The sequence below is a fragment of the Zea mays genome, chromosome 6 (assembly GCF_902167145.1).
Source record: "Zea mays cultivar B73 chromosome 6, Zm-B73-REFERENCE-NAM-5.0, whole genome shotgun sequence".
Lineage (NCBI taxonomy): Eukaryota > Viridiplantae > Streptophyta > Magnoliopsida > Poales > Poaceae > Zea > Zea mays.
Window position 1 is genome coordinate 162,040,220 of NC_050101.1, and position 13,193 is coordinate 162,053,412.

Sequence of the window (13,193 nt, forward strand, 5' to 3'; positions counted from 1 at the left end):
CTTGTATTGAGTGATAGCTTTCTTTTGCACAAAAGCATTGTATCCAATACCACTCTTGTTATTTTTCATAACAGTGTTCATAAGCAGCTCATTTTGGAGGTATTGACCCTTGTTGAACTTTTGCACACTTGTTGCAAGATGTTCATTTTCACTTTTTAGTTTCTTGACCTCATTCTTAAGCCTTTGATTATCCACTGCCAACTCATTGTTGAAATCATTGTTCTCAATAGCAACTTTTCCTCTAGTAGTTGCATCAGTCAAGTAATTCTTCAATTTTTGGTTGTCTAAGGTCAGGACTTCAACTTTTTCAGTCAATTCAGCATGTAGACTAGTTTGCTCTTCTTGAATCAAATCATCACATGAGGTTGCTACATCAAGCTTGACAACAGGGTTAATAGCCTCATGTGTTTTGCAAGATAAAAGTTCATTTTCAACAAGAAGATTGTCATGATCAAATTTAATTTGAGTATAGTCTTCCTTGATCTTTACTAGTCTATTTTGCAACTCCCTATTAGCTTCATTTAATTTGTCATATTTTTCCTTAGCATCTTTTAGGGAGTTTGTGAGCTCATTTACAGTTGATGACATAGTTTTATTTTCTTCTTTTATTTCATCACTAGCCTTTATAACTATGTCATACTTGGCATTTAAAGATTCATTTTCATTTTTCAACCTATCACATTTAGCTTTTGACTTTCTAATGATTTGAGTATATTCTTTAAGTAAGTCAGCTAACTCATCATATGAAGGTGAAGCAAATTCTTCATCACTATCACTATCACTATCATCATCAATATTAATATCATTTTGTACCTTTCGTTCACCCCTAGCCGTGAGGCATAGGTGAGAAGTGGACGATGGCGATGGTGGTGGTGAAGAGAAGTCCCCGGCGATGGCCGCAACTTTTTCATCATTCTCTTCTTCACTTGAAGAAGACCCACTTGATGATTCGATGTCGGTGAGCTAGTCGCCAACAATATATGCCTTTCCATTCTTCTTCTTGTGGAACCTCTTTTGCTTCCCATCCTTCCTCTTGAAGAATTTCTTTTCCTTCTTTTCATCATCGTTGTCATCTTCTTTCTTGCCCTTGAACTTATTCTTCTTGGGCTTGTTACATTGATGAGCAAGATGACCAAGCTCACCACAGTTGTAGCAGTCCATCTCAGAAATGGGCTTTCTTTTGTTGGAAAAGAACTTCTTCTTTCTTGAATCAAATTTGATGCCTTCTCTATTTAGCTTCTTCAACATCTTGGTGGTCTTCCTTACCATCAAGGCAATGTTTTCATCAAGGTCATCATCACTTGAGGATTCTTCCTCAACTTGTATTTTTGCTTTTCCTTTTCTTTCATGATTTGCTTTGAGAGCCAAATCCTTTCTTTTGGAAGATGATTCTTCTTTGTCGTTGATGTGCATGTACATTTCATGGGCATTGATCTTTCCCAAAATTTGTGTAGGTGTGGTAACTGAAAGATCCATTTGATGCAGCACAGTGACAATGTGTCCATATTTGTCTATTGGGAGGACACTGAGAATCTTCCTCACAACATCCGGTTGTGAGATTTGAGTAAGCCCCAATCCATTGACTTCCTCTACAAGAATATTAAGTCGTGAGTACATAGCATTTGCATTTTCATTAGTAAGCATTTCAAAGGAATTTAACTTTCGCATGGCTATGTGATATCTTTCCTCACGTTCACTTCTAGTTCCTTCATGTAGAGCACAAATGTCCATCCACAAATCATGAGCATTTTTATGATTCCTTACTCTATTGAACACATCTTTGCAAAGGCCTCTAAAAAGGGTGTTTTTGGCCTTAGCATTCCATTTCTCATAATTGAACTCATCACCTACAAGATTTGTGTGGATCTCTAGGTTCGGGGAACCCTTGTGTGGCGGCTTTATAGACACCAATGTCTATAGCCTCTAAGTATGCTTCCATACGAATTTTCCAATAAGGAAAATCGTCACCATCAAAAACGGGAGGAGGTCCATCCCCACCGGACATCGTAACTCTAGCGGTTAAGCTAATCTATGAGCAACAAGCCTCTGATACCAATTGAAAGGATCACGATGCCCAAGAGGGGGGGTGAATTGGGCTTTTCTAAAAAAACAACACTAATTAAAACCTAAGCAAGAGCTAAACAAGAGCCCAACTTCACCCCAACAACTAGCACTAAGAATATAATACTAGAAATGTAACAAAGCTAAGATAATACTTCAAATACTTGCTAAACAAAGACACAATGTAAAGTGCTTGAATTAAGTGCGGAATGTAAAGCAAAGTTTAGAAGACTCCTCCAATTTTTCCCGAGGTATCGAAGAGTCGGCACTCTCCACTAGTCCTCGTTGGAGCACCCGCGCAAGGGTATCGCTCCCCCTTGGTCCTCGCAAGAACCAAGTGCTCACTACGAGATGATCCTTTGCCACTCCGGCACGGTGGATCCCTCGAGACCGCTTACAAACTTGAGTCGGGTCACCAACAAGATCTTCACAGTGATCACCGAGCTCCCAACGCCACCAAGCCGTCTAGGTGATGCCGATCACCAAGAGTAACAAGACGTAGACTTTCGCTTGACCAAGAGAAGCCTAATGCAAGTGGTGTGTGCTCTAGGTGGCTCTCACTAGCGCTAATGAGGAACAAGCGCGGATTATGATTCTCTAATCTCCTCACTAGGCTTTTGGTGCTTGCAATGCTCTAGCAATGTGCTGGAATAAATGTGAGGTGCAAGACATTGAATATGGTGGGTGGAGGGGGTATAAATAGCCCTCACCCACCAACTAGTCGTTACAGGCAATTCACTGCGCGATGGCGCACCGGACAGTCCGGTGCGCCACCGGTGCGCCAACGGTGCGCCACCGGTGCGCCAACGGTCGTTTCCAACGGCTAGTTCTGACAGAGAGCCGTTGGACTCATGGCGCACCGGACAGTGAACAGTCCACTGTCCGGTGCACACCGGACAGTCCGGTGCGGTGTCCGGTGTGCCACTAAAATTCAATTCTGAAAGCTGCGCTCTCGGGTTTCTGCGAAGGGGTAACACTCTGCCGTGGACCAGCCCGGCCCCACCTGGCAGAGGGTGCACCGGACTGTCCGGTGTGCACCGGACTGTCCGGTGCCCCAAAGCCAGAACCACTAACTTTTGTTTTTCAGCTGATTTTCAAATCGGTTTTCGCTCTAACTTGTGTGTGAGTTCTAGAGTGACACCTAGCACTGTATATGAGTGTGATTGTGCACCAACACTACACTAGAACTCTCTTGGTCAAACTACTCATCGACAACCCCTCTTTATAGTACGGCTAAAAGAGAATAAAAGACCTAACTAAATCGCGAGTGTCCACATCTCCTTGACACTCGGACTCCGTAGACCTTCACCTTTTGTTCCGTCGTTTTAGCCGTCGCTTCGAGTTCTTATCTCCGGGATTGTTTTCACCGTTGTAGTACTTCTACCTGTCATGCGACCTAACTTACCATTTGTCTCTGCAAAACACACGTTAGTCACATATAATATTACGTTGTCATTAATCACTAAAACCAACCAGGGGCCTAGATGCTTTCACTCTTGTTGTTCATTATAAGGGATATAAGTTTGTTATAAAGAAAAGTAGAGCCTCTTAGCCATATGTTTGATATTAGTCTATATAACCCATTGTAAGTTCCCTTAACACTCTCCATCATGCGAATATCCTGGCTAACCCTCAAACACGGGTTTGATTCAGGTTTGATCATGTCCTAGTTCGACATGTTGGACTTTCAATGTATTTTGGTCCAAATACAATAAAAATAAGTAAAAACACATATGTCATAGTTCTAACTACGGACCATATAGCCTGCTTCGCCACCTATGAGGCCAACAGAAATGATATACATGAGCCCATAACTCAAAGTAGACGATGCCAAAAAGAGGAAAAAGTTCAACTAACGCCCCTCAACTATAGCAGTCTATTTTTTCCTCCCCAATTAAGCTTATGAATTTAGACTCTTTAACTTTTGAAACCATTTGATTTCTCTTCTTAAACGGTTTCTACTGATGTGATGGTGCGTTAGCCACAATAGGGATGAAATCCGACTACATTAATAAATCAAGAAATTAAGTTAGACTTAATGAAAGTTGTAGACACAGTATTGTTTTTTTTAAAACGTGACCAAAACAATTTCTACCGAAATATGCAATTAAAAATTCTATAAATCCAAACCTACCTTAAAGTATTCATAAAAAATGGTTTAGCACATAAAAACAAAAAAAACAAAAAATAGATTGTTTTTTCCTCCAAATGCATTGGGGGCACAACCTCCACGTCGGTTGTATTGTAACCCAAACGGTGATCTCGATGACACGGGCCCAGCAAGGTCTTGTGGGCTGTGGCATCGCCTTTTGGTAGGTACCAGCGGGATCTTGTATGTGGGGCAGTGGGGACATTTGCGTTGCCACATGAGGGGTCGAGGGGGATGCCAATCTAGATGTTGCCAAACACCAACCAACTCTCACGTGTCGGTGTAAAGAGCTCGCAGTGGCTGTCACTGATGCTCCGGTCTTCGGTGAATTTGCATACTCACTGTCGTGAAGTCCCCTGTATGTACAGTTAGATCCTGTTTGGCACGGCTTCAGTTTCACAAAATTCGATGAATTTGATGAATCAAGTAATTAGAAGATTCAAAAAATTGTAGAACTGAAGTGGTAAACTCTTAGAAGACATGTGGATAAGTAATTTTATTTTTTATTTAGATTAAAAACATATATTTTAAACGATTTAAATTTATATAATACAACCACAACTTCGATATTTTTTTAATACGCAAAAAATAGATAATACGCTATTAAGTTATATGATACATCTTGTTAATACGCAAAAAAAATAGATAATATTTTTATGTGGGGTTTCGTGTGCATGTCGTGATGCTTAAGCGAGATGTTGAGGAGAAAAATATCATTTGTACTAGTTTGGTTATACGGCGAATTTTGCACCACTGTTAGCAAATATTTCTTTCCATGCATCGTTTTCCATTGCTTCACATTTTAGTTTAGTTCCAGATTTAGGAGATTATATAAGATTCAAATAATACCAAACTATGCAAGAAAACATATGAAAACAGCTATATCTTTTAAAATAAAGCATTTTACATTTCCCTATAAATTTTTAAAAAACGAATCAGGTTTTAAAAATCTTAAATAAAATTTACAACTAAAAATCCACACCTCGATATTTTTTATGTAATATAGTTTTTTTTAAATAAAGGCTCACCCCTTAATCTTAACTAACTATTGTGATTTATCTTCCTCGTAGTAAAATGTTAGCTAAAACCTCGAAAGTGTTTTATTAAGAACTTGAGAGAGGATAGATAAATTTTTCTTAATACTGACATTTTCATCTTGAGAAATGGCCTATATTTTCGGTTTTACCAACCCTGCGGCATTGCGATTTGCATGCATAAAGTGCAACTGTGCAAGCACATGTTGTTATCTTCTGCTCTCGGCCATATATGGTTGTCTGCAGTCTTGTATCTATCCACCTATCCCAGCTGACACCTCACCCTCCAGCACGTGGGCATGCCTTGTTCATATACCTATGCTCTTCTCTTGTTTTGGCCGTAAAAATGCTAAATGCCATTACTGCTACCGCTAGCAGTAGTAGGGGCAGATAGAGTGATAATAGATCACGATTTAAAAGATTTAAATGCTCTTTCATAATTTGTTACAGTATTAAATTATTTCTAGTTTAAAAATTAATAGAAATAGAGCACGACCCTAATTCGATTTGATTCTTAAATTTTATAGGGTAAAATGCCCATTGACACTCTTGGGGCTATAACTGGCTAATAAGCACAAGATCCACAGTAGGGGACGCCCTCCTGATCTTTTAAAAAAATAAGCACGAGACCGGTGAGCCCGGCACGAAGCTCGCTGTTTGGACTCGATCCGAGCCTTGCACGAATAAGCGGGTCGGGCTCGGACAAGAAACTAAGTATATTGGGCTGGTCCGGCATGGCCCGTTTACCTCTAAACCCGTCAAACCCGTTTTTTCAATAAACCGTGCTTACCGGCCCGCTTAGCCCGTTTTTCGGTCCGATTTTTCTGTGCTTACCAGACCGACCCTTTTAGGCTCGCTGCGGACCGGACTTAGACAGGGAAATGAGCCCACGAGTTTAAATAGGTCGACCCAGTTTTCTAACCGGCGGGACAGGCCCAAAATGAGTCGGGCTTTATCAGGCCGAACCAGGCGGCCCGTTTGGCCATCTCTACCTGGGGCAGAGGAAACATAATTTATTTATGAGGGGCGTGATTAGCAATGTCGTGACGACGAGGAACGATTATCATCTTCCTGAAGAAAGGGAACCCTTGATTACACGAAGCCCTTTGGCTAACATTCTGCAGCAACCTGGGGGCCCGACAAAACGCTTCCGTCCACGCGAAACTGATCGAAATTCGGCAGCGCTTTCCGCCTCTTTTCTGAGTCTCTGACCCACAAGAAGAAGCAATCTCCCCCAGTCTCAACTGTTTTCACGACGCCGAAGCAAACCGCTTGGACGTTCGTCGTTGTATTTTGCTGCCGCACCGCAGGCCGCAGCCTGCTCTTGGCCACGCGAAGTTGCGAACGATCTATAACCCAATCCCACCCACCGGTGCCGGTGCGTCGGTGATCGGCCTGCGGCGCCCACGAACGAACAGGCGTCAGGTGCGCTTCAGCGCGTCGCGCGGAGGCACCGTGCTAAGATTCCGCGGGCACGTCCCAGCAAGCGCTGGAGTGCACGCGCGCGCACGACGCTGCCCGTTCCCCACCCAAACGCACGCGGGGAAGCGCCGCCCGCCCGAGGAGAGGAGCGCTTCCCGTTTCCGTGCCCGCAAGACCTGTCTGTCTGGGTCCGGTGGGTCTCCGGACCAGGTGTCGAGTGCCCCGCTCGCTCGCGTAGCCGCGTTGCACTTTTTTTGCTTCCGTCCAAACGCAGGACGCGGACCAACCCACCTGCTCCATTTTATGCTTCGCCCTCGCTCGCCTCGCCCTCGCCGCAACGCTTTGCGATAGAGTTTCTGTCTGCTACCAGCACCACAGCCTAGCACCCCACCGCGTCTAGGGTTTTCTGCTCCAATGGCCGCCGCGAGGGCAGACGGGGAGCGCAGGATCGGGGTGGCCATCGACTACTCGGAGAGCGCCAAGAAGGCGCTGGACTGGGCCATCGACAACCTGCTCCACCACGGGGACACCCTCGTCGTCGTCCACGTCCTGCACCACGGCGCGGAGGAGACCAAGCACACGCTCTGGGCCAAGTCCGGATCCCGTAAGCTCCCCCCACTCAAGCTCTCGCCGCATCCATCTCTACCCTACCCTTACCCAAATGCTCACCCGCTGCCCGCTGGTGTCTGTTTCGGTTTCCTGACGGTCTTGGCTCGTCGGCTCAATCTGATTCGCTCGATCGGTCTCGCTTGCTTCGATCCCCGCAGCGCTGATCCCACTCTCCGAGTTCCGGGAGCCCGAGGTGATGCAGGGCTACGGCGTGCGCCCCGACGCCGAGGTGCTCGACGCGATCGACACGGCAGCGCGCCAGAAGCAGGTGCGTGTGGTGTGTGTGGACGGCGTTCGTGCTACGTTCTGGTCGAGCGAGTTGAGGGGGGATAAACTAACACTTGCCCGTTTCCGTGCTCATCAGCTGAAGGTGGTGGCGAAGCTGTACTGGGGCGACGCCAGGGAGAAGCTCTGCGACGCCGTCGAGGATCTCAGGATCGATTCCCTCGTCATGGGTAGTCGCGGCCTCGGCCCGATCCAGAGGTATAGTACAATCCTAAGACTCCATTACTACTACTATAGTACTATTGAAATGTTGCCTCATCAGGACTGGAATGCGCTGTTCAGCCTCTGATAGTAAGTTAGTTTCTCGCTTTTTCTTTTTGTTCGGATAAGCGCGTCAATTGAGTGTCTGGAATAAATGGATATAGTCTAGCGTGCATGGATGGCTCGATTGATGATAGGGATAGCCCGCATGCCAAGTCAGTATGCTGGTGCAGTACTGAAATGTTCAAACACAGCACATCTAGTTCTTGTTCTTAATAGCAATACTTATCTGAAAAATGCTCTTGTTCCTTGTATCGTTGCATCCGGTGATTCTGAGCTGTGAACGTGATTACTATATACTTATTTCTTAGTAGCCGTGATGAGCCACGCGATGCTGCCTTGTGAGTTGGGACCTTTTTCTAACTCGCAAGGGGGCATTGTCTTTAGCCTGTCCAAGAGTTGTGAGGTTCGAGACATCCCAACATCATCGTGATTGTCATTTTTTTATGCAGCCATGTGAAACTGTCGTTGATATTTAAATGCTCTACATTAGTTTAGGCATTTGAAAGATTCCGTATAGGATCAGTCGACCAATGCCGTGGCTGTGTTGTTCAACGCTCAAGTTCATATATATAAAACTATCACTAGTGGGTAACTGCGTATACAAGGGTTCAGGAAGTTTTTTTTAAAAATTCAGCTCGATATCTTGAGTTCTTGACATTTGTGTAACAGACTAACAGCTTTCTACCATAAGAAATGGATCATTTGTGTCGAGAAACGGCTAGAAAAACTCCTTACAATATTAATCAGTGATTCATTTTTTTTATTGTCAGGAAAAATGTCCAGCCCTGCCTTGCTACATATTTGTATACTTAGACTGAAAGAGGGCCTCAGTTTTTGCTACTCTACCTTTCCAGTTACATAGTACTCTTGTTGAACTATTTGCCCCGCTTAATAATTTAGATGTCATAAATCAAATTTGAGTGCAGGTCTCTCCCCTCACTTGTTTTATTTGAAACTCACGATATCTGGCACTAATATGAATGTAAATTACCACATTCACTTTTCATGCAAACTGATACGGTATATTCTGATTATTGCACTCAGAACCTGACTCATGCAAACTGCATATATTGGCTTAAATATTTTAGCATATTCCATTTTGTTGACGACTCTCTAATCCGGTAACTACTTCAGGATTCTCCTGGGAAGCGTGACAAACTACGTGCTGTCAAACGCATCGTGCCCGGTGACAGTCGTCAAGGGGAAGTAGTGGCCTGGGCAGCGTGCCAGTGATATGAATGAAGATGCTAGCGTGCAGTTTGTGTGGGTTATAGCTAAACACTATGTTCCGTCCTGTTGCTGCATTTCAATAAAGCATGTGTCTTCTAGATTTCACAAATCTCTCTGAGGCTCTGACCTTTGTCTTATTAGCTGTGAAACTGTCCGTACTTCATTCCTGTTCAGATCGAATTCGAGGATTGGTTCATACCCCTTTTACTGTCGTGTCGTTTGAACTGCTGGTTAGTCTGCTCAATTTGTATTTCTGATTGTCTTGCACCACGTTTGGATTGCAGCACAGAGTGGTCCGATCCTAAAACCGACTCTTATCGTTTTGTTTGGTTTGAGTCACGACATGACGACGACGTCCTCTGAAATTTACACAGCAGCACTGTTAATTTTGCCGGACACCCAAACTCAAATATGAAACCACCCGAACACCAGTTTGGGTGATAATCCAAATCCGAGACCAAACCTCATGGATCCCCGAAACCTAATCTCAAAGGCCAAAACCACACCAAGCACAGCACCCCTACAGCTCAAACGGTTAAACCCACCAAAAGGTCCATGTTTCACAACTCAAAAGCATGTTCCAGCTCCACACATTTGATCTCTCTACCATACATACTGACCATGATCTGTTGCGGCGTGTAGTAGCGTGTGTTACTGACTTACAGTAGCATCCCAGGGCGGTTTCTCTTGTTGCCGCTTGTTGCGGCGTCTAGTAGCGTGTGTCAGGATTGGACACCAGATGTTGATCGGATCAAAGGACACTGTCTGTCGGAGCGCGAGTAACCGTGACCAGTCCATAACGAACGGACATAGAAAGCAAGCCTGGTTTACACCTCAGTCACAACAGGGCCACCAAACTCCACCTCATCCTTTTCCATCATACTGAGAGTACGGGTAAGTAAGAATAGTAGGAACATAATTTTTTTTTAAAAAAGAAGGGTAAGGACAGATTATGTACAACCCAAATCTTTCCGAAAGATAGCAGGAACACGCACATATAGCAGGTGATCCTGCGAGCTGCAGACTCTTTGGCAACTGCTTTTATCAAAACTACTTCAGGCTGACCTACCAGTTCATTAGTAAGTTCAGCACTGCACGGCTGCACATCTAAAACCACAAGAACACACTTAGCGAAAACAGGAACACAAAAGGACGCAGCCTACATCCACGTCTGTCCAGGTGTGATGATGCATCTAAATACTGCCTCCACCGACCGGATTACAGCTATTACTTTCGGTCCATGCCTAACGGCTCGCATCAACAGTTCCAACACTATTATGACAAACCAAGCTCAGCTCCACCCCTTTTTTATTCCTGAAAAACAAAAGGAGAACAGGATGTGAATAAAATGATGTGAGGCCATGGAGAAAGCATCGCAAGTAACAGCAGAAACAGGGGTAGCGCAATAGGGTGTGAACAAAATGATGAGGCCACTGAGAAAGCATTGCAAGTGACAGGGGGGTGGCGGGCTGCTAGGATTCAAGGAAGTGTAGGCTGTCATGATAAGCTATTCAAAACATGATCAAGTCCTATGTGTCACCGTTATCCTTAATGCCTATGCCTTATATACCTGCTACCGTTTTTTCTTTAACAAGTGACACTTGCCAGCATCTTAATCATAAGGTAACACTTGCAAGAGATTGTAATACTACTACTTGCCATGAAATTGAGATTTAGAACAACTAATCCACCAAGATCCGCAGTTCACTTCAAGTTACACAAAAAAAAAAGTAGTGGAGGTAAAAACTGATGGTGTGATATAACCTGCTCTAAGCTGCTAAGATAAACTTTCTACTACTAATTAAGTTAAAGCTTGCACTTCATAAAAAAAGTTGATAGTTTTATGTTACAGCCGTCGTTGTCAACCTCCACTACCATGCAGTCCGTCTGGGATTCAACTAGCAAGTAAGTCTTCTACAGGCTACTGCGATTTTTTTTTTCAGAATGGAGCCGGGATAGTGACAGAACATAAAAGAAAGATATGTTTTGAGCTTCCTAAGATTGGAATAGGACACCTAAGCTGGATAGATGATCAAGGGCAGTATCCCTGGGGACAGAAAAAAATTCTAGGACTTAGCTTCTACATCATATCCTGCATGTCTCACAATTGGGTTACTTGTATGAAGACTATCAAACTATCATTTGTTATCAAAAAAACCCCGAACAACTTCTGAAGTCGAAGTATATAGTCTAGGCTGGTTAAGATGTAAGTATGGGTTGAAATGCTGGTGTTAACAAACTAAACACAACTGTATGATGTTGTTGACATTGACAAGGACATAACTCAAAATGGAATGCACTACTAATGGAAAGCACAAATTGGAAACTATGATGTGTCCTATATATGGTATACCTTGTTCACAAAAAAAGGAGAGTTCCCAGCAGATTGTTCAGTAATAAAGTGAACCTGAAAGTGCAGTCTAGCAAGTGAGTACATATGCATCCCATGTATACTCAGGATAATACACAACTTAATGCAATGATACCTTGCCACCAATCACCTCTAGTAGCAGAGCCATCCGACTTGTCCTCCTTGTACTGGATTTAAAATTCAAAAGAAACATTAGACTTCAGTGCTCCAAATGGTATATTGGTATGTATTACTTATATATAAAAAAGGTTCTACGTACTTTTGTCTGGGGTTCATTGGCTGGCTGCTTCTGTAACGTGCTGCTGTAGAATTCCCGACCACCGTAATGCACGGACGAACCGAAGTAAGGGGATTCTGACGAGTCATTTGGATAAGCATGTTTTCCATCCTTGTAAGTAGGGCGGCCGTGTGATTTGCCATCTGACCATGAATTTAAACTTTCATACTTACATCAAATGCTCCAGATTAATGCTAAGCTAAGATGGTAAAAAAAGGTTCTAAGTATCGCTTTGCTTGTGAACACAACCTAAATCGAAGAGAAATATATCAAATAGACAGGAGTACCCAGAACTACCTGTAATGCCACTGCCATTCTGCCCTCTGGAGCTCTGCTTGTTCAGCATCGTGTACAGGTCGGCCTGCTTTGCGTCATTTGCGCTCCCCTTGAATGCAAAACAGAAGCCACAGTGTCAGCGTCATATCCAAATAGATTTTACAGAATCATATAGCTCCCTCTGTTATCAAAATTATCCCTCATCATCAGACTTAAATTGAGAAAAAAAACGTTGAGCTCACTCCGCAAATCGTAACATAGTAACGGACTCATCAGCAAATCGCACCAATTCACTAACCACGAAAAAGATCCCTAAGACCCCAAGAATCCATCAGAACGATGGTGTGAAGAGACGGCCCCGTACCGCAGGCGACGCGGAGAAGACGGTGCTGAAGTACCCGTTAGCCGGCGGCGGCGCCGCGGCTCCGGCAGCGGCGGGACCCGACTTCTTCGCCTCCATATGTAGGGTCGTTTTCGGCGTTAGCGGCTTCGCGAGATGGGCTTAGACTCTAGAGAGGATGGAGCCGTGAACACTTGAGGCGGAGAAGAGGTAAGTCACGTGAAGTGGTCGTTGTAGGCGGCGGCGGCGCGGAAGGAAGCAGTTGGTTGTTCGCCTCGTGGCGTCCTGCTCCGGCCAACATCTGTGCCGGCATTTAAAGGCCTCGACGGAGCCCGGTATCGCTATTTCCTAGATCTTAAGGGGGCTGGATGGAGAAAATTGTGTTTCGCTTTCATCCTCCTGCAGACTTGGCAGAGTGCAATAGTGCATAGCTAGGGGATGTACACGCTTTTGAGGGGGTTTTAAGAGTTTATAAGTGAAAAAAAAGATGGACTCTCTTTATATGACTCTTTATACATAATGTTTTTAATTGTATTTATGATTTAGTGGATCAGAATTATATCATATAGTCTCTTAGCTGTCTTTTGTAGTTGAAAAACCGAACCACCGTTTTAGAATTGTACATACTCTTAAGCGGTTGATAATACTCGCGAAATTTCAAGGACGACTCTGAATTCAAGCCTTGGCCTCCATTAGAAAGAAGTCATTTTAGCGACATTTAGGAAGTATTTAGTTCAACAGACAAAAGTTTAGATTGTGTTAAATCAAATATTTGGATATCAAGTATAAGTATTACATATAGTCTTAGTTAGGATTAATATATTTATTTCGTCTTTTAGTCTTTATTTATGTAATTATTTTTATAATTAGACTAT

At 43.7% G+C, this 13,193-nt stretch overlaps 2 protein-coding genes across 2 annotated transcripts; one reads left to right on the top strand and one right to left on the bottom strand.

Moving 5' to 3' along the window:
- The first annotated feature begins 7,026 nt into the window (after window positions 1-7,026).
- LOC100274324 (USP family protein) lies at window positions 7,027-9,251 on the top strand. Its single transcript, NM_001148687.1, has 4 exons — window positions 7,027-7,270; window positions 7,434-7,543; window positions 7,640-7,758; window positions 8,959-9,251. Exons 1-4 carry the CDS (start codon window positions 7,081-7,083, stop codon window positions 9,032-9,034), a joined length of 495 nt encoding a protein of 164 aa, NP_001142159.1. The 5' UTR covers window positions 7,027-7,080; the 3' UTR covers window positions 9,035-9,251.
- A 164-nt stretch (window positions 9,252-9,415) lies between these two features.
- LOC100193383 (uncharacterized) lies at window positions 9,416-12,595 on the bottom strand. Its single transcript, NM_001138512.1, has 6 exons — window positions 12,343-12,595; window positions 12,000-12,087; window positions 11,685-11,845; window positions 11,541-11,592; window positions 11,408-11,461; window positions 9,416-10,368 (listed from the first exon to the last, which is right to left on the bottom strand). The coding sequence occupies exons 1-5, from the start codon at window positions 12,436-12,438 to the stop codon at window positions 11,445-11,447; spliced, it is 414 nt and encodes a 137-aa protein (NP_001131984.1). The 5' UTR covers window positions 12,439-12,595; the 3' UTR covers window positions 9,416-10,368; window positions 11,408-11,444.
- Between the last annotated feature and the right edge of the window lie 598 nt (window positions 12,596-13,193).

Bases quoted from the DNA above. Each gene is read 5' to 3' on its own strand.
- LOC100193383 (NM_001138512.1), bottom strand. From the start codon at position 12,438: ATGGAGGCGAAGAAGTCGGGTCCCGCCGCTGCCGGAGCCGCGGCGCCG. The intron at 12,088-12,342 runs GTACGGGGCCGT...TTTGCATTCAAG, and splicing joins TCTTCTCCGCGTCGCCTGCG to GGGAGCGCAAATGACGCAAA. The intron at 11,846-11,999 runs GTAGTTCTGGGT...ATTCATGGTCAG, and splicing joins GAATGGCAGTGGCATTACAG to ATGGCAAATCACACGGCCGC.
- LOC100274324 (NM_001148687.1), top strand. From the start codon at position 7,081: ATGGCCGCCGCGAGGGCAGACGGGGAGCGCAGGATCGGGGTGGCCATC. The intron at 7,544-7,639 runs GTGCGTGTGGTG...CGTGCTCATCAG, and splicing joins CGGCAGCGCGCCAGAAGCAG to CTGAAGGTGGTGGCGAAGCT. The intron at 7,759-8,958 runs GTATAGTACAAT...TAACTACTTCAG, and splicing joins GGCCTCGGCCCGATCCAGAG to GATTCTCCTGGGAAGCGTGA.